The sequence below is a fragment of the Lissotriton helveticus genome, chromosome 4_1 (assembly GCF_964261635.1).
Source record: "Lissotriton helveticus chromosome 4_1, aLisHel1.1, whole genome shotgun sequence".
NCBI lineage: Eukaryota > Metazoa > Chordata > Amphibia > Caudata > Salamandridae > Lissotriton > Lissotriton helveticus.
In genome coordinates, this window is record NC_136063.1 from 2,100,997,731 (window position 1) to 2,101,021,929 (window position 24,199).

The 24,199-nt window shown below is 44.9% G+C and overlaps 1 protein-coding gene across 3 annotated transcripts in view; it reads left to right on the forward strand.

The window, feature by feature from the left end:
- The window catches only part of GAB3 (GRB2 associated binding protein 3), a 489,597-nt gene that overhangs the window by 404,425 nt on the left and 60,973 nt on the right, over positions 1-24,199 (forward strand). For all 3 annotated transcript variants that reach the window (XM_078688765.1, XM_078688763.1, XM_078688764.1), the window contains exons 3-4: positions 437-653; positions 23,047-23,513. In XM_078688765.1, coding sequence (XP_078544891.1) covers positions 437-653; positions 23,047-23,513 — 684 coding nt within the window. The remainder of the gene's footprint in view (positions 1-436; positions 654-23,046; positions 23,514-24,199) is intronic.

Consider the following 24,199-nt stretch of genomic DNA (forward strand, 5'->3'; position numbering starts at 1 on the left):
ATGACCATCGAATGACTCTAGGATGGCTTCTAAAGTAATCCTGTTTGACCTGGGTTAGCACCTGTTGGCTTAGGCAGTGCTTGTTTTGTGGGCCTAGCTTCTCCCCCAGCTGTCTGCTATTCTCCGTCAGATTTATGTCCTGGGAGACATCTTAAACCGGAGACTGGCATGCAGGGATTTAGGGTCGGCCCTCTGGACCAAGAAGCACTTTAATGTATACACTTCAGTTTTCAGAGCAGTCCTTGGGATACTTTCTTGGCCCTGTTTCCCAAGCTCTGTTTATCAACTTAAGGAAACAGTGTTCTTGCTAAATGTAAACACAGAGTATGGAACTTTGTGCTAACTCGCTCACTTTTATTAACGGTGCGTGCTGGACTTCCAAACATTGAACATATTAACACAGTGCATTTTTTGCTTTTTTTCTCTTCTGCACCAGATTCAGTTGAAAATGTCTCCACTCCCACCTCCTCCCTCCAGCCGTCGCCGGCCGTCTCCATTCACACGTCGAGAACGGCTGACCCGTCCTACTCGACCGACAGTTCGGCGACCGGCACCCCGACCACAGAGGAAAGCACCAGCGAGTCCGGCTCCCTCTTCCTGCCCGACTATCTCTTTCTCTCGAACTGCGAGAGCGGCAAGCTGAACACCAACAGGTACACTGTCTCTGAGGCAGCCCTCTGCTGGAGCTAAAATGGCGGCATGCTTGCCTTCTACTGTGAGTGCTTAAGTAATGTACCTCGTGGCGAGAGAAAGATAACTCCTACTGGGTCACAGGACTCTTCGGTAATGTTTATGTAACATCACCCTCCTTTTGACAACTGATGACATCACATGTTTGACTCCTTAGCCCTTCAGCATATATGTGTCTGCTGCTGAGGGTTTTGGGAAGGGAAAGTGAAAGTGATGGCAGCTACAATTAGTTTGAAGGGAACCTGGAGCCCTGCTTCCTTTCTTCACATGCCACCGCCTTCATGCCCCAAATAACAGGAGCTGCTCGGTCAATCCCTTGTGTACCAAAGTCCAATCGAAGGGTATCATTTGCTGCTTCTCTTACCACTAAGTGCCTTCCAACAGAAACATTTTCTTACATAAAACCAAGTGACCAGGTTGGTTTTAAAAGAACCAGACAACATTTTTCCACTTTAAATTCTGGCAGGTTTGATCTGCTGAAATTTAACGAAAGGTAAAAAATGTAATGCATCCGGTAATTAACCAGATGAGGTTAGTTCTACCCAACTAGGAATTCCAATCCCTGCAAAATCGGAGGTTTACGCAGGGGGTCGAAAAATTTCAACCAACATGTAATCAGGGCCATAGCCATACAAACAGGGTTAACTTCCTGTGTCACAGGGAACATCTAGCGCCTGTCTCTAATCGTCATTATTTTCATTAATATTTTTATATAGCGCAACTCATCGTAGACTAGGTGTCAATGTGCTTTAGAAGTGAAACAACATCGGAGAGCAGGAACCTTCACTACAAAGAAACTGAAGAAAGCCTATACTATGAGATACTCCCAAAAACCACAGTTATAGCGGAGTAGAATGTTAGAGCAGACCGACGATCAGAACAAAATGGACAGTTTGGAATAACTTGTAAGAGTTGAAAGGCAGGTTGCAAGAGCAGAAAAAAGGAGGTGGGGAATGAGAGGTATGGAAGACGGAGGGGAGGGAGCAGGAGAACTCAGAAACAGACCGTAGAAGAGGATACAGAATAGGTGAACAATACTGTGAAAGGATAGTGGCTGGTGAGGTAAGATGTCAATCAGAGTGACACATAACCATAAAGAGAAGAGGGTCATTGGAGATTGAGGGATGGGCCACATGACGTCACTACATGACATCCACATTACACCCACACTGCACACCATCAGACATCTATTCTCTTTTATCCCAAAATATTCCATTCCATGCATCCACAATCCATCAACATGCATGCCCACACATTTTCCCACTAACAAAGAAAAACGTCAATATTTCAAACAGTCTTTCAAATCGTCTTTTTGCAGCTCATTGATGGAACTTTTTTGAAGAGTTGCTTGGATTATAAAGCAGGGGTTGTATAAGTTGAACAAAGAGTTTAATGCAGGCGAGGAGCTTTTGCTTTGAAAGAGTCTATCTGAAGTAATTCGATCCCATGTATACTTGTTCAGATTCATGTTCAGAAATACCTTTCCCATGAAGCCTCAGGCAGCAGTGCAGTCTTAACGCAAGGGCACGCTGGGCAGTTGCCCGGGGGGCCCCACGAGCAAAGGGGCCCCATGCAGACCAGAATCTAACACTAATTTTCCATTAAACATTTTTATTCCTGTGAGTGGTTGTGTAGGCAGGGCCCAGTGCCCTGCTTTGCCCGGGGGCCTATAATGCTTTTAAGATGGCCCAGTTAGGCAGATATCTGTATAAGGAGTGGGAGGCATCAGCACTAATGGAGAAAGGGAAGAAAAGCCAGTGTAAACCAGTTTCAAAGGTGAAACTTAAACAAATTAGGGACTCTATTGAAAAAATATTTTCTCTTATCAGTTAATGGATTCAGGGTCTGTAATCCTGAAAAACGTTTTTGGCTTTTATCAAGCTATATCACAGGAGTATTTATGCCCTGATATAGATACCTAGCGTGCCATGTTAAATATAGTATGTGCTGCAGAATTTCAAGTGGGTAAAACTGCAAAATCTTCAAAATATTAGATAGGTTTAATTTTTGTGAAAGTTACGTGTATTATGTGAAATGTACTTGACTTCCTATGAAAACTGAATACAATAGCATGCCTAGCTTACAAAATCTTACAAGATACCAGCCGGTGACTGGTTCGAGCAGAAAATGTTTCTCAGTCACATCATTCAGAATTTTTACAATTCTGCAAGGCATTCTGTCCTCGAATCAGTCTGGTGACTGTGAATTGAGAATGAAACTGCAAAAGTTGTGCCATGTAAAATACATAAATGTTTTACAATTTCGCCTCCATAATGAAAGTGTCCCACGTGGCCGTATCAGAACAATCAGAACAAACCCAGAAATTGGTTTGTGTCGTTACAGAATGAGAATTTGAAGAGGTCTTTAACACTTCAAAAAAGAGTCAAGATGCAGGTACAGACGATATGCCGTTCAAGAGATATTACATATTATTTCCTTGTGAGGGAGGTTATTTTATAGTGGCATGCACAGGGAGCAACAGCCAATTTCTAGGTTAAAGCCACTATTTCCTTAGTTCTTAAAACCTGCAAATATCTCACCTGTTGCGAGATCCGCAGGTAAATTTCGATATCAAACTTTGCCATCAGATGCTTAAGCAATGGTCGTTCAGCCACATTAAATCATTTACTTTCATGCCTTGATTAACGAGAATCAGAAAGATTCCGTCTATAGCACCATAGGATGATTCTTTCACATGATTTGACATGGGCAAATAACATTAGTTTAGAAAAAGGAGTGATCATAGTGGTAATGGCAATCGATGCTGCCAAATCGTAGGATAGGGTCTACTGTATATATTGGAGGAAGGTACTGAAACATTTTGGTTTAGGAGGAAGGTTTATTGCAGTTATTCAACAACTATGTATGAGTCTGCACACAAGATCCCATATTATTAAAATCTATATTCAAAGGGGATCAAGGCTGCAGTGTTCCCTTTCTCCATGCTTACTTTATATAAATTGAAATGTTAATACAGCATATTAGGCAACATGCAGATATGACCATTGTGCTTCAGTAACTGAAGCGCCAAGATAGCACTCGATGCTGATGAAATTATAAGACACAACCAACTCGTCAAAGTCAGTTACGGCTAAATGTACAAAGCGTCTTAGCAGTTGCGAACACTCAAATTTGGCATTTGTGACTCTTAAAATGCTTTTTCTTACATACTAATCCCATTTCAGGAATCAGACATTTTTTTTTACTCCTAAAATGGGATTCCAAACCAATACCAAATCGTCATCTGGAAGGGGCATGTTGTAGGCGTCTCTTACAAATACTGACTTAAGATCTTATGTATTGATGTTTTCCGACCAAAATTCAGTCGCAACACATTGATATTTTACCTACACCTCAAAGGAAGTGATAATTCATTTGCAAAAGGGTCCCTTCTTCCCTTGTGAATGTAGACAATGTCAGTTTGTTGAAGAGTAGGCTATGGCCTAATATATTGAACTACTGCTTAAATGGCTGTGTGTCTATAGGAACCACAAATTAGAGTATGTCAGAATGCAATTGTTGGAAAGGTTCTTCCTTATTTTTTTTGTCAAATCTATTTTATTAGCATTTTATATGAACCGAAGTACAGTGCAAAATTCAGTCAGCATAACATGGCAGTCCAGGAGCGCCAATACAGCATTGATATATCTCGGATCAGTGTGTTACATAATCATGTAGCCACGCTCACAGTGACATATACGAGTAGTACGTGCACTGTGGCCTAGCCTGTACATGCAGGATTGAGTCCCGGAGTCTCTTGGAGCGTTGTATGGCTGCCGCCAATCCAATTATGCACAATAACATATTCACAAGGTGAATCCCACTACTGTGTAGGTTCGCATAGAGATGACTTTAATCTAACAGTTAATGCAAACATTTAAACTATAGCGGCAAAAACATATACAGAAGCGCATGTTAATCCTTGTCCCCCTGCCCCACCCCCCCCCAGTGCCCTCCCCCAAGTGCATCATTGTGTGTGAGCGTGCATGCATCTCAGTCCTGCGCGCCGAAAGGCAGAGAGGCCTAGTATGCCATCACGCCCTGCCAACAAGGTAGCCCGCAGTATGCTCTACCGCCCGGGGTAGCTGTTTAGGTCATTCCAGCATCGAGTGCGTCCGACTCCCCCAGCAAGCGTAGGGCGCTAAGCATGCGTTCCCACCACTCCGCCATGGGTTCCTTTCGAAGCCCAGTCGTCTCCTCCCTCCGTATGGTTATCCATTCCGCCTGTGCCCACGCCCTAAAAGAGGATACCCACGCCTGCGCAGCAGGTGGTTCGCGCGCCTTCCACCGTCTCGTTAGCAGTCGCCTAGCCACCACCAGTCCCAGATCTAGGAAACTGGACGATGCCTTATCCTGGGGCCTCCTCTTGAATTGATGCAGAAGGTACTCAGGCCAGTTGAAGGGTATGATACAGCCCGTGCACGCCCCAAGTGCTCCACATATCGCATGCCAGTAAGTGCCCAGCCCAGGGCAGCACCATAAGAGGTGAACCAGCCCTGCATCTAACTCCTCGCACCTAGGGCAAGGCACGTCGGAACGGTGGAAGTACCTATTGATTAGCTCAGGCATGAGATAGGCCCTATGGACAATGAAGAGTTGTATCTGGCGAAGGCGCATGTTTCGGGGGATGCGTACCGGACTCTTAAGGAGCCTCTCCCACTCCTTATCAGTTAGCACCCTATCCAAGTCACGTTCCCACTTGCCTCTGAGCGGCGCTAGACTGATCTCCGTGTGCGCCCGTATCGATGCGGCGAACCAACGGACCAAGTGCCTACCCCTCCCCATAACGTGCAGGTACTGCATAGTTAGGTGCTGTGTAGGCTCCGTCGCCATGTCGCCCCAGCGAGCCACCATCTTTGCTACTAGCGAGCGGTGCAACAGGAACCCCCCAGGAGGTAATCCATCTTCAGATATCAACGTTTCATAGGCTATCAGCTCTCCATCCCTGTATAAATCTCCCAGTGTCCAGATATCCTCCTCTCCCCACTGTTCCAGCAGAGGGTGAGCGTGCGCCCCCCCACACCCAGGGGAGCCCTCCAGAGGTATAGCAGGCGCGTATGGGAACACCTTTCGGGTGAGGAATAGGGCTCTATGAAAGCATTAGTATGCTACCACCAGTAACGGCGGAGTGGGCTTCTCAGGCGGCGCCAGTGGGTGAAAGAGAGCGACGACACGGCCTAAAGAGTACGGCGGTTCGATCGTGGCAGTGTCTTCCCTACCCCTATCTGCCAACAAGCGGGCAACCCATTGTAGCTGCGCGGCCAGGTAGTAGTGCTCAATGCAAGGGGCAGCCAACCCTCCCCTGTCCGTTGGTAGGAACAGCTTCGGCAGCGCTAGTCGATGTCTGGATGTGCCCCAGATGAAGTCACGGAGGACCACATTGAGTTTAGAGAAGAAAGAGGCCGGGATGAACAGAGGCAAATTAACAAAATAGTATAGGAGTCTGGGAAGCATGATCATTTTGGTCAGCGCCACTCTGCCTGTAATTGTCAGCGGAAGCGTGGACCAAAAACTTATCTGGGACTTGAGCGCTGTCACCGCCCGCCCCAGGTTCCCATCAAACAGGTCAGTTGGTTGGCGGTAGATCTGGATCCCCAGGTATTTGAAGGTATCAGCCCTCCATTGGACTCTCGTGCTCCCTAGGCAGTACTCTGGGTCTCCTACCTCGCTGTCGAACGCGTATAAACAGGACTTGGCCACATTTACCCGAAGTCCCAAGATTTCGGCAAACTTGTTCAGTAGCTGAGCCAGCTGCTCCGGTATACTGTGCACGTCTCTAATGAATACCAGAAGGTCATCAGCATATAGCGAGACCTGGTGTGTAGCATCTCCTAGGGGAATGCCCGCGCCTAGAGTCTGCCGCAGCGCCGCCGCCAGGTGTTCTATTGATAGTGTGAACAGTAGGGGTGACAGGGGGCAGCCCTGCCTGGTGCCCCTGCCTACCAACACCTCCTCCGAGACGTATGGGCCCAACCGTACTCGCACTACAGGCCGTTTATAGAGGAGGTCAACCATGTGCAGGAAGTCCGCATCAAACCCCAAGCGCAGCAGCACCTCAGCCAGGTACCCCCACTCCAGGCTATCAAAAGCCTTTTCCAGGTCAATCATTAGGCATCCCGCCCTGGGCCACCTCCCTGTCGCCTCGGCCGCTATTCTAAAGAACCTCCTGAGGTTCAAGGACGTGGACCGCGCCGGCACGAACCCCTTTTGGTCAGAGTGTACGAGGTGTGGGACCACTGGCGCTAGCCGTTCAGCCAGCAGCTTTGCTAGGATCTTGAAATCAACATTAAGCATTGCCAGCGGCCTGTAGGAACCCAGGTTCCCTGGATCCCTATCAGGTTTGGGCAAAGAGACCAGGAACGCCTCCCGCATGGACTTGGGGAGCGAGCCCTCATCTTTCGCCGCGTTGTATGTGCGTAAAAGTAGGGGAGCCAGGGTGACTCTGTAGGCTTTATAGTATTCAGCCGGCAGGCCATCAGGCCCCGGTGTCTTCCCAGTTGCTAAGGACTGGATCGCCTCGCCCACCTCCTCTAGCGTGAGGGGTGCATTGAGGGCATCTCGGAGGTCCTCAGGAACCACCGGCAGGGTGACCAAGTCTAGAAAGTTTCCCAGCGCACACCCAAGACCAGTGCCCCGGGCCCGGTATAACTGCGTGTAGTGCCTAACCAGGGCGCGGTGTATCTCGCGCTGCGTATATATCATCCCTCCATCCGGCGTGTGTAAAGCTCCGATTGGGGTTCCCCGGTTCTCCCTTTGAATAAACCAGGCTAGCAGTCGTCCAGCTCTATCTGCCTTAGCGTGTGTTCTAGCTGTATGCGACGCATAGTTGTGACACCTCAACTGTTCCATGAAGGTTGCATGTGAAGCGCGCATGTCACTCAGTGTTTGTGCGTGCGGCCCGCTCCCCTCGCCCTCTCTCTCGTATTGTAGCAGCTCATTCTCCAATCGCATGAGGGAAGTGGACAGTTGCTTGCGTATATTCCATGAGGCTTTCATGGAAAGGTTCTTCCTTATCTGAAGTCGATGCGTGCATGGAGGAATACAATGCTATTAACAGTAATAGCAAGAATTTATGTTTTCGAAAATATCTTTCTCTCTGAGACCACCATTGTGTTTAACACACTCCCTCTTTATTTTGAAGCCATGATTAAAGAAAACACAATCCATGCTGGTTCATCTTGGCTCACAAGGTGATATGAATGGGCTCGAAAATGTTTGGAAGAACTTTTCTGAAGGGAGGGTGGGTCTTTCTGGACATGCAGCTTTACTGCTGGGCAAATCAGCATATCGGGCTAGTACCTTGTTAGGCTTCCAGGCAATCGTCAAAATTAGATATTTCAAGCAATGATTTCAAGTAGAGAAAGGCGGGTCATATATAAATATGCCAACTTGGCATTCTTTAGCAATATTAATTTTCCGGCCCTTCCTGTCTTAGCACTTGTAATGTACACAGGAAATGGTCACTTACTTATTATTTGCAGTCTCAACCTATTTTTTACTTATTGGGTCCTTCATTCCCTTAAGAACTGGTTATTGAGGCTATTGCAAGATGCAGGACTTCTGCTCTTTTTGGACGTACTTGATAGTCAATATACCTTTTTAAGTCTTTGATGATCTAAATGTTATCACTGGAAGTTGTCCTGTGTTTACAAGACCTTCTTAACTCCGGCATGGACTCCAAGAAGGAAAGGCTTAAGGCTGAAGATTCACGTATGGACCCTTCTTGTTGTCAGTGGCAGAAATGATTTCTGATAAAAAGCGGGCTGATTTCTGGGAAATTAGATACACACCCATACATCCCAAGTATCATACCAGCCGTTGCCCGTAATGAAGTGTTTATTTACTATTCTAACTCGACGCTAGATGAAGATCGTGTTTCCCTGGTTCTGACAAATTTAATCCACGCTATGAGGACAGAGCAACTTCCACAGTGTTGGTTATACATACCCCCATGCCCCCCGGGTCTTAGTGTCGTACTGGAAGGAAGTGTGAATAACTGCCAGGGAGGTTGTTGGCAGTAAAATCTCATTTAATGACTCCTTGGTTCTCTACATAGTGTAGTCTCCAATTGGGCATCAAAAGGACATATTTGCTCGTCTGATACATTTTTCATGGTCCTTTTGGCTGTAGTAGCAATTTGCATTTATTGGGTAGAGCCATCACTTCTGAGGTATAATGGTTGGCTTGAACGTATCTTGCATTTTAATGTATTGAGTACACAAAACGGTCATTTAAAACATTAACATATGGCACAACACCAGGTTCGCAGCGGCAACAGAATGTGTATTCTTAACTTGTATACCAATTGGTAAGATAATTATCCCACCAACACTGTATTTTTGCCTAGACCAACTACTATTGAAATTTTAGGGCCACTGTTGTGATTAGACTTTTAGGACCTTTAATGTCATAAACAAAATAGATGGTACGGCGTTTGGGCTTCAGGCAGATTAGTTATGGATAGGAGAACAAAAAACACTACACCAAAAATTCCCCGCCTAACCCAGATCCAAGCAATTTGCAAACAAATCCCTCCTTCATCAGACACTCATGGAAGTCCCCCATCCTCTCTGATTCCTGCCATCACATAATTTTGATCTGCCACAGCACCCAAAACTGATAAGTCCCTTGCCCCTTGGCTCCAAGCACTGTGGCCTCTCTCACTTCCCACTCGCTGCAAACCACCCTGAGGCACATCTTGCCTTCCACAGAGGCTATCCTGCGCTATCCTTTAGGAGCACATACTCTGCAACCTCCCATCACAAGTCACAATCCTATTGCTATCCTGTTTCATCACTTCGATGAGAGAGTGAAGTCTAGACCATCTTTTTTTCAGAATCACCTGACAATTGCATTAGCGACAGTCACCAGCACAACACAGTTCTCCATCCAGTACCCTTCCTTTCTTATACTGTGTACTGATTCATTCTTGTACATCCCTATTATCCTCAAGTGAGATACAGCCTTACTACCTGCACTTCCATTCCCAGTGCTACTCTCATGTTGTGTGTTAAACCACCATAGACACAAGCTAGATAGAGGCGTCCTGCCTAACAATACCTTTCTAGAAACAAGTATTCTGAGCTCATAAGTAAACTCCAAGTTAGAAATTCTTCTCACTTCTTTCTTCACTGTTATGGAGTCTCAAGACATCTTAAAATGGTTTAGGGTGCACCTATTTGATGCATATTGGCCATAAACAGAATGATTACACTCCCCACAAACAATATAAGAAAATAACAATAAATGCAACATTGCACATACAATTTCACAATATGTGCTCAAATTCATACACTGGCACTGACAGGTAGAAATGTCAGATGTACATAACTGACCAACTTTTTAGTGTGTGAACAGTGTCAGAAAAAAAGAATGCTGGCAGATGGAAGTGTTTGCTGTACACAATTCATCCATCTCTTCCAAGTGAGTGTGCATCACTGCAACATTGACTGTTGGACGTCACGCAGTCAGATGAGTTGCCTGCTAACCACCAACGAACAAGTGTAGGCAGTTACCTTTATGTGTGAAGACACTGACTTGTTAACATCACAGAGGGCAAAGTAAGACACCGGGTCAGCACTAACAAGTGTGCCCATCATTGATAAACTTATAGAATGATATTGATTGTTTGCCAATCCACCATTCCTACCCTAGTGTATGGGTCAGTGGCATACACTAGACATAAGGCGAACTGGCCATTCTGTAGATGCTACTTGTTCTTGTTTGAAGGTGGGTGGAGGCTTGCCCAACAAAACAGTGAGTTGTTCTCAGGCTATGCTTAGCTAGGTTAAATTGTGCATTCTCCTGCACATGTGCATCAATACCCAACCTTCCCTGACCATGCAGATACATGCATCACTCATTGAGCCCTTCTACTAATGTGCACTGGCCACGTGGAGTATCCTTCCCACAAGCACGGCTCCTACCCGTGAGTGGGTTTCTCCTGCTAGACAGTAAGACATGCTCTCAGTGTGTATATTCTTTGTTGCCCATGTGCACACGCCCAGCTTACTAACACCCCATATTACAAATATAGAGCACAACACCTTGCCCACTGATAGTCAACAAAGTGAAAGACAACCTTCAGACCTTGATTTCCTCCTGCACCATTATCTGTCGGTCCAGTTCACCTGTATCTTGGAAGAAGTGAATGCATAGTTTGTTGTAAGTCAGTTTATTCTTCAAACTGAATACACATTCTGTACCATAGGGAAGCTCGGGATAAATGATCAAAGTTCTAAACTATCAAAAATACTTTTCCTAGTGAAATGATGCATATGTTTATGTAGAAGAGTTATGGATACTGACTGCAGTTATGGGTGAAATCCATTTATATATAGGAAAGGTTTTTGATCATTAATGGCTTGGCCATGTTTGATAAATCGATAATTGCAAGAAAACTGTTCACCTACGTTTTGGGAGGAAAGTTGTATCCAAAAAGTTGTTTCTACCATTCAAAATCCCATTGGGAAGTTTGTGTCTAGTGACACTGTAAAAACTAACCAAGGGAACCGTTTTTGCGATAGTATGTCAATCTGTTTAATTGAGTTAGAAAATAAATTGCGACAAAAACCCTGAGTGTGCAGCGGTGGTTTGGTCTGCAGTTCTAAAATTGTAATCAAATGTCTACATAGTTTTGGAAAGGTGTTCCAGGGCAGGATAGTGGGGGAGTGCTCAAAGGGTGTGTGTTGGGGAGGTTTGGTGAAGAAGGAAGTGCGATTTGCAATATATACATCAACAACTAACAGTAGCCTATCCAGTCATTCGGAAGGCAAACTATATATGAAAGACCACAGTATTTTAGTGTCACAGTAAGTCAATCACTGTTTACTGTACATAGAAGCAAAAGAACCGTTGACGTTTCGACCTAATGATGTATGCAGGGAATTTCAATCCTTACGGGGATTCTTCATCAGAACTAGGGGAGTCTCCTATGGGTGGTTTAAAATAAAATGACCTCATTGCTTAAGGTGGTAGAGAGCAAAAATATAATTCATTAATCAAAAAGAGGCAATGTAAGTTATCCTGATGCAGAATTTGATTGACTGGTAGAAGCTGAGCATTTTTCCTCATTCAACCTTTTCATAATGAACCTGAATGAAATGATGTTGCCTGCATTCTGATTTATTTTCCGATTAAAGTGAAAAGAAGGGGTTTGGTCTGCTGTCAGTGGAGCAAGGTCCTTTTTTTGGAAGAGACAGGGGTAGATGGTCCTGCCCAGTGTTGTAACCATAGATACCGAAGGCCTCCTTGAAGAGGGTTCTTTTCAGCTTTTTCTTGAAAGGAGCAAGATTTGGTTATATCCTGAGATCTGGGTGCAACCCTTTCCAGATCTGTGTATCCATCACTGAATGCATCTGTCTCCGTGTGATTTGCCACTGTATGTGCCCTCAGTGATCATGATTTGCCACTGAATGTGCCCTCAGTGATCATGATTCGGCACTGAATGTGCCCTCAGTGATCATGATTTGGCACTGATTGTGCCCTCAGTGATCATGATTTGCCACTGAATGTGCCCTCAGTGATCATGATTTGGCACTGAATGTGCCCTCAGTGATCAGGATTTGGCACTAAATGTGCCCTCAGTGATCATGATTTGGCACTGAATGTGCCCTCAGTGATCATGATTTGGCACTGAATGTGACCTCAGTGATCATGATTTGCCACTGAATGTGCCCTCAGTGATCATGATTTGGCACTGAATGTGCCCTCAGTGATCAGGATTTGGCACTAAATGTGCCCTCAGTGATCATGATTTGCCACTGAATGTGCCCTCAGTGATCATGATTTGGCACTGAATGTGCCCTCAGTGATCAGGATTTGGCACTAAATGTGCCCTCAGTGATCATGATTTGGCACTGAATGTGCCCTCAGTGATCATGATTTGGCACTGAATGTGACCTCAGTGATCATGATTTGGCACTGAATGTGCCCTCAGTGATCAGGATTTGCCACTGAATGTTTGCTAAGTGATCAGGTTTGCATTGCTGTATCTTACCAATCAGCTTGGCGTATGGTTCTGAAAGGAAAAGTATTTTGGGACATGGTCTTCCTGTGCTTTAAAAATAGTGCAGAGGGCTTTCAACCTTATTCTCTCTGTCAGGGAGATAGGAGTCAATTTCGGTAACTTTTAAGACAGAGTTGCTCAATACAGTTTTGGAGTCATTAGATTACACTCATCCCCAGAAAGGTCATCATAAGTCTGCTTTCTCTGTAATGTTATCGTAGTAAATCACTACATGTGATCTTTTTATGCCTCAGTTACCTTGGCAACAATTGAATACATGTGGCACTAAATGACTGTATTAAGCAGAGAGTCAATCAACTATCACGTAAAAATGATGGAGTGGTTGAACGAAGCGTAGAATACAATTTTTTGCAACACCACACTGAAACACATCTACAAATGGAGGCACCTACGAATACTATTATAGCCTTATAGCCTGCCGTAGAGGGCTATACCGGCTATTAAAAGCCCTCTCCAGCGCTAAAGGCCCGAGCCGAAGGCGAGGGCCTTTAACAAGGGAGAGGGACTTTAATAGCCGGTCTAGCCCAGCTACGAAGGGCTATAAGGCTATTAGAACATTCTGCCACTAGAGGGCAGAATGTTCTAACAAAAAAGAACAAAGCCTTATGGGAGCATGAGGGGATTGGAATCCCCTTAGGCTCCCTGAAGCCTTTGTTCACAGCCAGAGCTGTGAACAAAGAAACATTGGAATGTTGGAGCGCCAGCCAGCCATTATTAGCCTGGAGCACTCCATTGTTTTCAATGGAGCTCCCAACATTCCAATGTTCTAATTTGTATTAGAACATTGGAATGTTGGGAGCTCCATTGAAAACAATGAAGTGCTCTGGGCTACTAATGGCTGGTAGAAGCCTGGAGCCCCAACATTCCAATGTTTGACTTTGTTCATAGCTGTTACTGAGAACAAAGGCCTGTCATAGCCTGGGGCTCCCAGATGCGTTTGTTTTTACTAATTAGAATATTCTGCTCTCTAGGGGCGGAATGTTCTGATTTAGAGCCCTCCCTAACAGGCTCTACCAGCCATTAAAGGTCTGCTCCCTTGTTATTGTCCCTTTCCTTCGGCTTGGACCTTACTGCTGGAGCTGGCCTTTAATGACAGGTAGAGCCCGCGGGCTCTAAGGGGGAAATAGCCATAACTACACATGCCTTACATCGCATGCCTTTACAACGCGATCGTTACAACGTGAACCATTACATCGCAAGTCGTTTCAACGACTTGCTGTTGGGGGCGCACTGGTGTTGGATTTAGAATCCAACACCTTCCCTGCTATTGAACAAACTGGAGTAGGAATAGTAAATTATACTATTCCTAAGTCCAGCGCGCCCCCTACAGCAAGTCGTTAATATGGTGTAATAGTTTGCGTTGTAACAACGTGGTCGTTGTAACGATCTCGTTGTAAATGCATGCGATGCAACGCATGCGAGGGTAAAAGTATATATTCTCTCTAAGGCTATATTAGATCTCATGACTTATGCTCCTTTTCAATGGCTTCAATTGTGAGGGTTGCTCTGAGGAGATTGAAGGTCTGATGGATGCGTCTGGTGGGTAAGGAAAAAGGGATCCTCATCTCAGGTAATTTCAGTTGTACAGAGCTGCAGACGCGTAGTTTGTGATGTAGATACAGAGCCTGTTACTTTTACAAACATTCACTGTAGCCATTCAAGGTAAGTTCACCCCAGAAGTGACCACTTGTCTGTATTATGTACACATCAGAAATAGATGCATTATAACACCCCAAAAGGGGCTTTATGGCTGCGCTGTGCATTCACCAATATATCTGCATACCATCACTATGCACATCTCAGAAAGGTCCCTGGGGCACATGCATCATGCATACATTTTGTGATTCTAAAATAGCAATTTTTACCGAATCGCTATTTTAGAATCGCAAATTGCAATGCATGTAGGAATAGCAATATATTTGGCAATTCCTTTACATTACCTAATAGCAATTCGGTAAATAGCGAATCGCTATTAGGTAATATGACCCCATTCATTCCTATTGGCCTAAAGGCCAATAGGAATGAATGGTTTTGCATTTGCTAATTTGCGATTACCAAATTGGCAATCGCAATTAGCGAATGCAAAGCTAAGGGGGCCTAAGCACCCCCCGAGTCACTCCCAAAAAAGAAAGTGTGCCCATGTAAAGCACAGGCATGTGTGCGCTACATGTAACTTTGAAATTTTGTGCATTTTTCAAAGTATGCACATGGTTACCATCATCTTGAAGTTGATGGTAATTAGCGTTTCCTAAATGCACAGTTCACATTTAGGAAAGGCTTCCTGTATGTGCATTAGGGAATCCCAAATTGTGATTCCCTATTTGCATTCGCAATTTAGATAATCGCAAAAAAGTGTGATTACCGAAATTGCGAATGTCAAGCCTTTGATGCATTAGAAATGGCCTTTTTCCATTCTCAAACGGATCAATTCAAATGGGAAATGGCTTGATGATTCTGGCCCTTATGTTTACATTATGAACACCTCATTTATGGTAGCACATCTGCCTTGTGTAGACCATAAAAGTGGCTAAATAATGCATTATGTTTAACCCATTTGGGGGTGCACCCTGCCTAATATTTGCACCCCAGAAGTTTTGCTGTGTCTGTTTGTCCCAAAATGATTGCATTCCTCCGCTGTGTGCATCCATGAAGTAGGTGCTTACGCACATTATGCACATTCTCCAGAGATGGCTGCACATCTGCAGTATGGAAACCTAGAGGTTTCCGAATATTTTTTAGCATGTATCCTACCATAAAGAAACTAACTGGGGCTGTATTACAGAACGTGCTCCAGGAGCGCAATGGGCATGTGCGTCCGCTTTGTGCACCCTCTGGGCACGTCGGTATTACAGAAAGGGCCGGAGATGCTTGTGCGCCACTTTCTGTAATAGTGAAAGACTTAAGCGCACATGCAAATGAGGGAACCCCTCTGCGTGCGTGCTGTATTATAGACGCAGGTGAAGAGGCAAAAAAGCTGTCAGGAGTCGCATGGACAATGCCCGCCCCCCCCTCCATAGATGCCAGCCACCTTTTCTTGTTCCATCATTAGCTGTACTGCTGTGTTCTGCACAGTCTACATTGGCTTCATTTTATTGGAGGTTATATGCATATGCACACAATTACCGTGGACTAGCTCCATTGCCAACAAGTATTCCGTGCATGTGCCTGGTGTCACTGCTTTCCCCACAAAGCCACGCTGCTCCGAGCTGTAATATACTCTACATGTGTGGCTGGATTGAAATGAATGAATGTGCAGACAGATTATGGGAGTTAGTGTCCATTTGGCAGGAGAAAAGAGATAAAAGTCTGAGGCGCCATTTTTTTCTTCCTGGGAACAAGATTTTAGCAAATTGGTAGAGTATTCACATCTTCCGCAGGGACACCCGCCATAGTCTCTCACCCAAAACATGTCGCCAATTTGTAGTCAGGCGCTAGGGGTACTAAAGAGGCGGACACTGTGGTTGGCTCTAGGTTATTTATTTATTTAATTGGAGATCGCCGGTGTAAGATTGTGTGATGCAGTCTAGTGTTTGGTGGGTGGAGTCAGGGAAGGAACAGGACCAGGAGGAGCTGGGAGACGGTCTAGGGGCAGTTAGAATAGGGACAGGGACCAGCATGGAAGTATAATAAAGTACTCCTATTTACAACATAGTCCGGCTTCATTATTGGGGTAGCAAGATGCTACAGCTGGCGACGAGGGTGGGATCGGGCACACAGTGCACCGGACACCGATCCCGTGACGCTGCATGACCCTGTCCCCGGTGATGCCGATGAAGAGTTTGCCATCGCGACCACCGCGAAGATTAAACCGCCAGAAACACTGCCTGCCTGTCCCTAAGCTCCGTGGCTGCGAAGGCTGCGTGGAGCATAGTCTGCTGCAAGTGAGTGCCTAGAGGAAGCAGCGAGCGTGATCGCGCGCCAAAAAGGATTCAAAAGCTCACCCCCGAAGCGTGAGTGTCGAGACGAGGGACGCGACGTCGGGAGCTCACCCCGGTCGTCCCACTGCTGTTCGCTGCTGTGGTGGAAACAGTGGCAATTTCTGCATCCCAAAAGGAGCCCCTGCACCCGGTGAGTGCTGCGAGTGGGGCCGAGTGACTGCAAGTGGGGAGGAAAGCCAAATCTCGTGAGAGACGAGACCTCATAGTGGCAGCCATCTTAGAGTCAGGCGGCCAGAGAGACATCCCCATGTGAAGAATGTAAGCGGGCATTTTGAGGTCAGGCAGTACCAGAATCAACAAGCATTGGCAACTGTAATGAAACAAACATTGGTAAATGTGAAGAACCAGCACTGGTGAATGCACAAGAGCAGGCAGTGGCATATATAAAGCAACAAGCATTGGTAAAGGCAAGAAATATAAATGAAACAAGCACGGGCAAGCACAAGTAACAAACAAAGACGACCTTGAGCACAATCAAACGCTGTTACAAGCCAGTACAAACCTCGAATGCGACAAATGTAAGAGGTAAAGCAACTACAAACAAGCATTGGTAAAGACAAGAAGAGAAATAGTACAACAAGCATAGGCAAATGCAAAAGAGCAAGCATTGGCAAAGGTCAACGGACAAACACTGATACAAGCAACCAAAGTGGAATGAACAAAAGTGACTGTTAGCAACAAGCGAAGATCGCACTGAATATAAACAAGCACAAGCCCACACCAATCCGGAATGTAACGAACACGATGTCAAATTTACCATGCCTCATCGCGGAAGAGCCACAAAACACCTGCAGCTAGCATGCAACTCTAAAGGAAGCGGGAGTTCGCTGAGTCACGAGTCACGCATGGTGTAGCTGAGTGGTGGCCATTCCGAACTCAAGAAATCCAAATCTCACTCACTGAAGCATACCGAGATAGTTGCGAAGCTTATCAACCTCAAAAGGAAACGACCAGATCACTGAGTGGTGGCCATTCCGAACTCAAGAAATCCAAATCTCACTCACTGAAGCATACCGAGATAGTTGCGAAGCTTACCAACCTCAAAAGGAAACGACCGGATCAAGGATTTCGGCTGAAGAGAGCCAGCAAAGAAGACGGGTAGCAAAGTGAACAGTTCTGTGACCGTATCAGATCATGGCGGTGGGAGAAGCAACATGACGGTCCAATCCCTGCATTGAAGTGCCGCCCCCAGTGGCACAGACTGACGTTCAGAGTTTAGGTCCCAAATGGAACCGGTGGCTGGAATCACTAGATGACTTTCTTGACACAATCGGTGAGCGAAGAGATGGAAAATGTCGGATGCTACTCCTCCAACTGGTGGGTCATGAGGGCCGACGCTTAATCAGAACATTTCCTGAAAAGGACACAGAGACCTATGAAAGACTCCAAGAAAAGCTACGAACCTATTTCAATGCACAGACAGACGTGGATGATGATCGCATTGCCTTCAACACAGCACGGCAGGAACTAGGAGAACCATTGCCAAACTTCATCTCCCGGTTGCAAAATCTGGTACAATGCTGTCATTTCAACACATTTACAAATGAAGAAGCAGTTCGACTCCGGATAATCGAAGGCTGTTCAAGTTCTAACACGAAGCGCAAGATCCTTCAAGGGCGGTGGTCGCTAAAGGATATCATCAAGAAGGCCGAAGTTGGAGAGCGGGTCAAAGCAAGGAAAACATTCAATAAACTGCACCCGAGTGCAAGACGCAAAGACACTAATAAAGCTCAAGAAACAAACAAAACCAGAAACGGGGAGGGTGAAGGCAGACCAGAGTCAAGACAACGGGAGAGACAAAGTGACATGAAATACTCTGAGTCAACAACACAAAAGACCGAGATGATCCAGGATTGCGACAGCTTCACTGATACAATTGTCCTCAAGAAGTCATTCAACATATGGTGCAAACGATTCTGAAGCAGATGACGTGTCAAGTGGGACAGACTGCACCAATGGACCGGATGACAGCCTGCCCAACAAAGGTGCAAGAAAGGCAAACTATAGAAGACTGGACCTGTCACGTCAACACTGGAAATCGACACACGATCACACCCGTAACACAGATGCCAGTGCACAAAACAAGCGGGAAGAAGAAGCAAACCGCACAAGACGGACTGATCCACTCAGACATCGAAAAAGGGAAGACAGACGCATCCACGACATCCGAGACAATGAAGAAACTGAGAGGAAAGCCATTATCATCACACGAGAGACAGAGACAAAATACCCTGGGATCAGACACAAGAAATAAATATGTGGTTATCAAACAACCTCTCCAGTGAGGTGACACCGAAGTCGCTTCGAGAAAGGTACCCGGAGAAATATCTCAAAGAGAACTCCGACTCTAGGAGCAGCTCGCCACGGCCTACCTGTTTCAGAAATCCTCCATTCAAGACACACTCAAAGAAATGTTATCAAAGGAAGTCGACAAAAGACTCCTCCGATTTAGAAAGCACGTCTGTTCGATCCCTCGAGTCGACCGAGTCATGGTCCCGACGACGGTCATGGTGTCAACCACCGGAACACACCCTAGAACCAAAGAACATTCTTCCCATCAAGAGCAACATATTTCACATCAATGTCCCTGAACACTCAATCACTCCACAAGACAACCTATCATGTCAATCGCAGGTACATCAAGACATAAATAATATACCTTCACCCCTGATGGGGTTAGCGAGGTTGACCCAAAGGACCTACAGAAGGAAAACGGATATAGTGGACATTACCCACCGGATGGGAAAGTACTATCCAGTCACTCTGCAAGGAAAGCCAGGCGTGTTGACAGAGACAGATCATCATCAGATGAGAGAGAAACATGCACATGCTCAGGCAGTCAAAGGGTTCACCAGTCCCAAACGTGAGTGGGAGTGGGTGAGACAACCAGAGGCAGTGAATGAGTCCCCGAACCAAACCAAGATGGTCTCTTCAGATAGCGCCTTACCGTCTGGTATACATGACTCTGAACAGGAGGGCAGTGCTGCCCACGACCGGACAAGACAAAAAGAAGTAAAATCATACGCGGGTGCTCGGAAGAGAACCAGAACAACATCCCCTCATGAAGGAGATCGAGCGTCAGTCGAGCAAGAGCCACAAAGGAAGACAGACTGCCGACACCAAGCTGAGCCTTTCACAGTCACCTCAGAAACTGAAGATGAGTGGATCACCCAGAAGCTGATTGGAACCATTGGAAACCACCACGAACCGGAGCACAAGAAGACCACACGAGACATCTCGCAATTTCAAGGATGCACTCCTGTAATAAAAGATGTTCTCGTCAAAGCGACAGAAAGCTACACAACGGAAATGGAGATGCGTCTCCATAGCTTGAACGGGCGGCCCGCGGACCCGTGTGGCTGACTGAGGAACTATAAACATGTGGGACATGAAGCTTATTTTGTTAACAAAGGGGGAGATGTAAGATTGTGTGATGCAGTCTAGTGTTTGGGGGGTGGAGTCAGGGAAGGAACAGGAACAGGAGGAGCTGGGAGACGGTCTAGGGGCAGTTAGAATAGGGACAGGGACTAGCATGGACGTATAATAAAGTACTCCTATTTACAACATAGTCCGGCGTCATTATTGGGGTAGCAAGATGCTACAGCTGGGAACAGCACCAGCCCGTAACGCGGCCAGGCTACCAATCGCCAAGTTGGCCGCCTGTGCTACCAGTGTTCCCTGTCATTACGTGACAGGAACACTAGAGCGCTACTCTAAAACATGTTTTAGTTATTAAGGTAAATATGGTTGGTTGCAGACATTTTTCTGTTTTACTAATATCAGTGCAAATTCGTGCAGTTATTCCTCATTTTAGTTTTTTCAAGTCCTCGCTGTAACCTTTGTAATATTTACTGTTCTTTGGTACTTTGTTTTTGTTCTCCTCTCTAAAACTGTTCTTATGTAAGGCGCTCAGATATCTTCCATGGGTTATGTTCGTCGTGCAATGTAAACCTGCATAAATACATAAAGCCGTATAAATATGGTGAAGAAACATTATGAAGTGGAAAGATTGCAATCTACAGAGTGGCCAGGAGGTGGCACCAAAGCTCTGTTAAATGTAATGTTGTGAAAGCAAGTTTCACACTACAGTCTGGATAGCTTAATACCATTGCAATTTGTTGGCTATTCAAATACGGTCGACAGTATGACTTGTCTTTTGCAGTGCTGGCCACATACAAAACAGTAGATTGCGGTAAGAACGTGTGACGTCAAACGATTAGGCCACAGTCCATGATGTCCACATTGCTGAAGGCTGAGCCATTGCTTCACTATTTTATAAATGTTTTCTCCTCCAAATTGCTGATCTCCTTGTTTCAGTGTGTTACTGACTAGTTGCAAGTTTCCCCTCTTCACTGCGAAACCATGTCATGTTATATTGGCAGGTTTGCTGACCTCTCAGCCTGTGCCATTATTTCTTAGTAAATACCATGGCTTTGTTTTATGGGCACGCGAATCCAACTACCAAATTGGCAGGTAAAAAAAACGAATACCAGTAAAAACAAAAAAGAAAAAAAAATCTCAAGATCACACAATGCACCTATCTGGAGAATCCTGGTTTTGAACCAAGTTCTCTTAATTCTTTTTTTTTAATATATATATATATATATATTCTTCTTTGCATACAGTTGGGATACAGAAACAATGCGTACAAAAGCCATAGCAGAAAAATAGAAAATTACCCCATGGTACTAATCTGTAAACCAAAATAACAGCTCTTATCAAATTTTACTATGCATGTTAATAATGACCTGTATATGAAATATCTACATTTCTTAATGAGCAAATGGAATAATAAAACAATGATCAAATCCACCCGAGCCAAACCAAACAAAAAATGACAAAGGAAATATATTTATTTATTATTTGCTCAGCTTTTGATGTTAAAAATGATAAATCATGACATTTGGCTGTGAGTAACATTCCTTAAAACAGCACCAGATTACTTGTGTACTGTTTAGAGTCATCCAAGGTACACTGGTGAAAAGTCCTATCCCTGATTACAAGACTCGTTAGGTCATTCGATCAAGTCTTAACCTACCTGTGTATGTCTTGTTTCTCCAAACCCAAGGATTCATCCAGTCCTCTCATATGTGGGGACAAGGGTTTGATATTGGCATCAAGTGCAGGTCGAAATCTGCTTAAGTAGATATTTATGTAAGCTTTACGTTTTGGTAGTTTATGTCTTAGGGGCTTTTGCAGAAGGTGTTTCTGCAGGCTGTTTTCTCATGATGTTGCCTGTGATTTCCTCCTCTGCTTATGACCACAGGTGTTTGTGGGCAGTACTGCGGCTGTCATTAAACTCGCAGTCCGTGTTCATCCCCTGTACCTGGAGCAGTAATAGTAATGTACATTTTACTCTTGCGGATGTGGTTAGTTGAAACTGATGAACATGAACATGATTTGATCGACACACTATACACAGTTCCCATTGATTTTTCTTATCTTTTTGGCCAATGCCAGCTTGGTGACCACTGTTAGAATTAGAAAGGCGAGCTGGAGTGGCAGGAGTTTCAGCTACATTACCACCAGGCTGTGGAATTCCGATCCACTATATCTCAGGATATACCTACCCTCCTCGCCTTCAGAAAACAACTTAAGACGGGGCTTTTCAGATTTTAGCTATACTTCAGCGCAGTATTTTTGAATTTGAAAGCGCAAGACACCTACGGGTATATGCGTGCTATATAAGTTTTAATAACATATAACGTAAGTTGGTATTTATTCTGGGACACTTTCCACCTGGGATATCACGAGAGGATCATCTTACCTACTTAGCGGTCCATTTACGAGGCACTTACATGTTTGGTAACACATTGAAAATGCACCCACAATGCGCTAGCTAGGTTCAGGATCATGTTCCGGTGCAGTGTGGTTGGTGTTGCAGTGTTGGAAAAGACATAGACTTTAGTGACCCTCATTGTTAGTTAGTTCCTGTGAACCCATAGTAAGTATTCTAAAGAAAGATGTTTGAAAATTCAGCAATAGTCTTCATTCTTTGAAGATCTAGTTCCAATACTGACTCTCTGAATACCATTAAATCAAATTCTGCCTTGTGTGTTCTAGACCAGAGGACCTTTGAATAATAGATAACGAAATTATGATTTGTATATTATTAGACTGTTATAGGTGTGCCAAGTGTCTAATCAGTTGGTACAAAAGATGCATTAACTCTATAATCTTCTCATCAGACATGCATTCTTAAAGGGCTGCATACTAGATTGAAAATGTTGGTTGCAGTAGAAATACATTGCCTATTTTGTGCAAAATTAGCATTGAGCTGGCATAGTTCAAGTAATATGAGCTTCCATGGTGTACAAGAGGGTGATTAAGACGTCTAGTGGAGGGAACGTTAAATTAATGCAGAATTTGCTCTTCTCATACTTTATCCAGGAGCGACAGCTTATCAATTTCGGATAAATCTCTGGAGCAGACCTCATCGGATGATGTCTTTGTTGATGCTGTCCAATCCCAGCCGTCCCTCAACTTACTACCATCCTCCTACGGCTGGACCGAGCGCCAGGACCTGCTTCAGTCTTTGACCCATGCCATGCTCCCCAAGGATCTGCCTGTGAATGGGGTGGCAGAGGGATTCTCTTCCTCCTCTCCTTTGTTAGGACCCTCCCTCACTGGAACCTTCCACACTGACAAGAGGCAGTCATATGAGGTTTCTGAATGTGACGTTTTCTTGGATACGCCACCGCCCAGGCCACCTAAGCCCATCCATTTCTCGGAAGCGCGGTCAGAACTACATTCGAGTGGAATCTTCCCAAATGGGATGGTGGCTTGCGGGCTTCAAGCTGGAACTGTGCCACGAAGAATCTCCCTGTCGAGCCTGGACAATGTACGGAACTGGAAAGGTAACTTGCTACATTTTCACATTCTCTTGGTGATAAAACACTGAAACAGACTCCAGGAACGTTTACAGTCATAATGCTGTATCATTAAGATGACAATTGCAGGTTTTTGTCATTTTACCGTCTGTTTATTTTGCTTCCTGTTTATTTCATTCCTATTGTTTAACTCTGCTTTCCAACATTTATGACTTCTTTTTGCACATTTACTCTAGACTTTCTTTTTGATTTTTTTACTTTATGTGCTGTCTTTATTGAGATTCTCGTCTATTGGGGGGTTTCCACTGGTGTAGCACTCTCTCAGCTCGAAATTGTCTCTGTTTTATTCCTGGTCTGTTGTACGACATTATATACAGGTTTTATGTTTTGTAAAAGGAATCTGTTTCGGTGTCAAAGCTGTGCAACACGAGTATTTTGACAAACATGGATGATAGACGAAGACGAGCAAAAGATCCCGGTACATCACTTAGTTAACAAAACAAGCACCTCTAACTGATGATGAAATCTGTATGTTGTATGTAAATGGCAAACTAGCACAAGGGAAGTGTCATGTCAGCCATGCCGCATGACGAATAACTGATGGCAGTGCAGTAACTTTTAAAGCCTGTTTCAATTTTTCACTCACTGATATGGTCCAATAAAACGATAGAACATAAAATGTAAATTAATTTAAAATAATGTTTATTATGAAC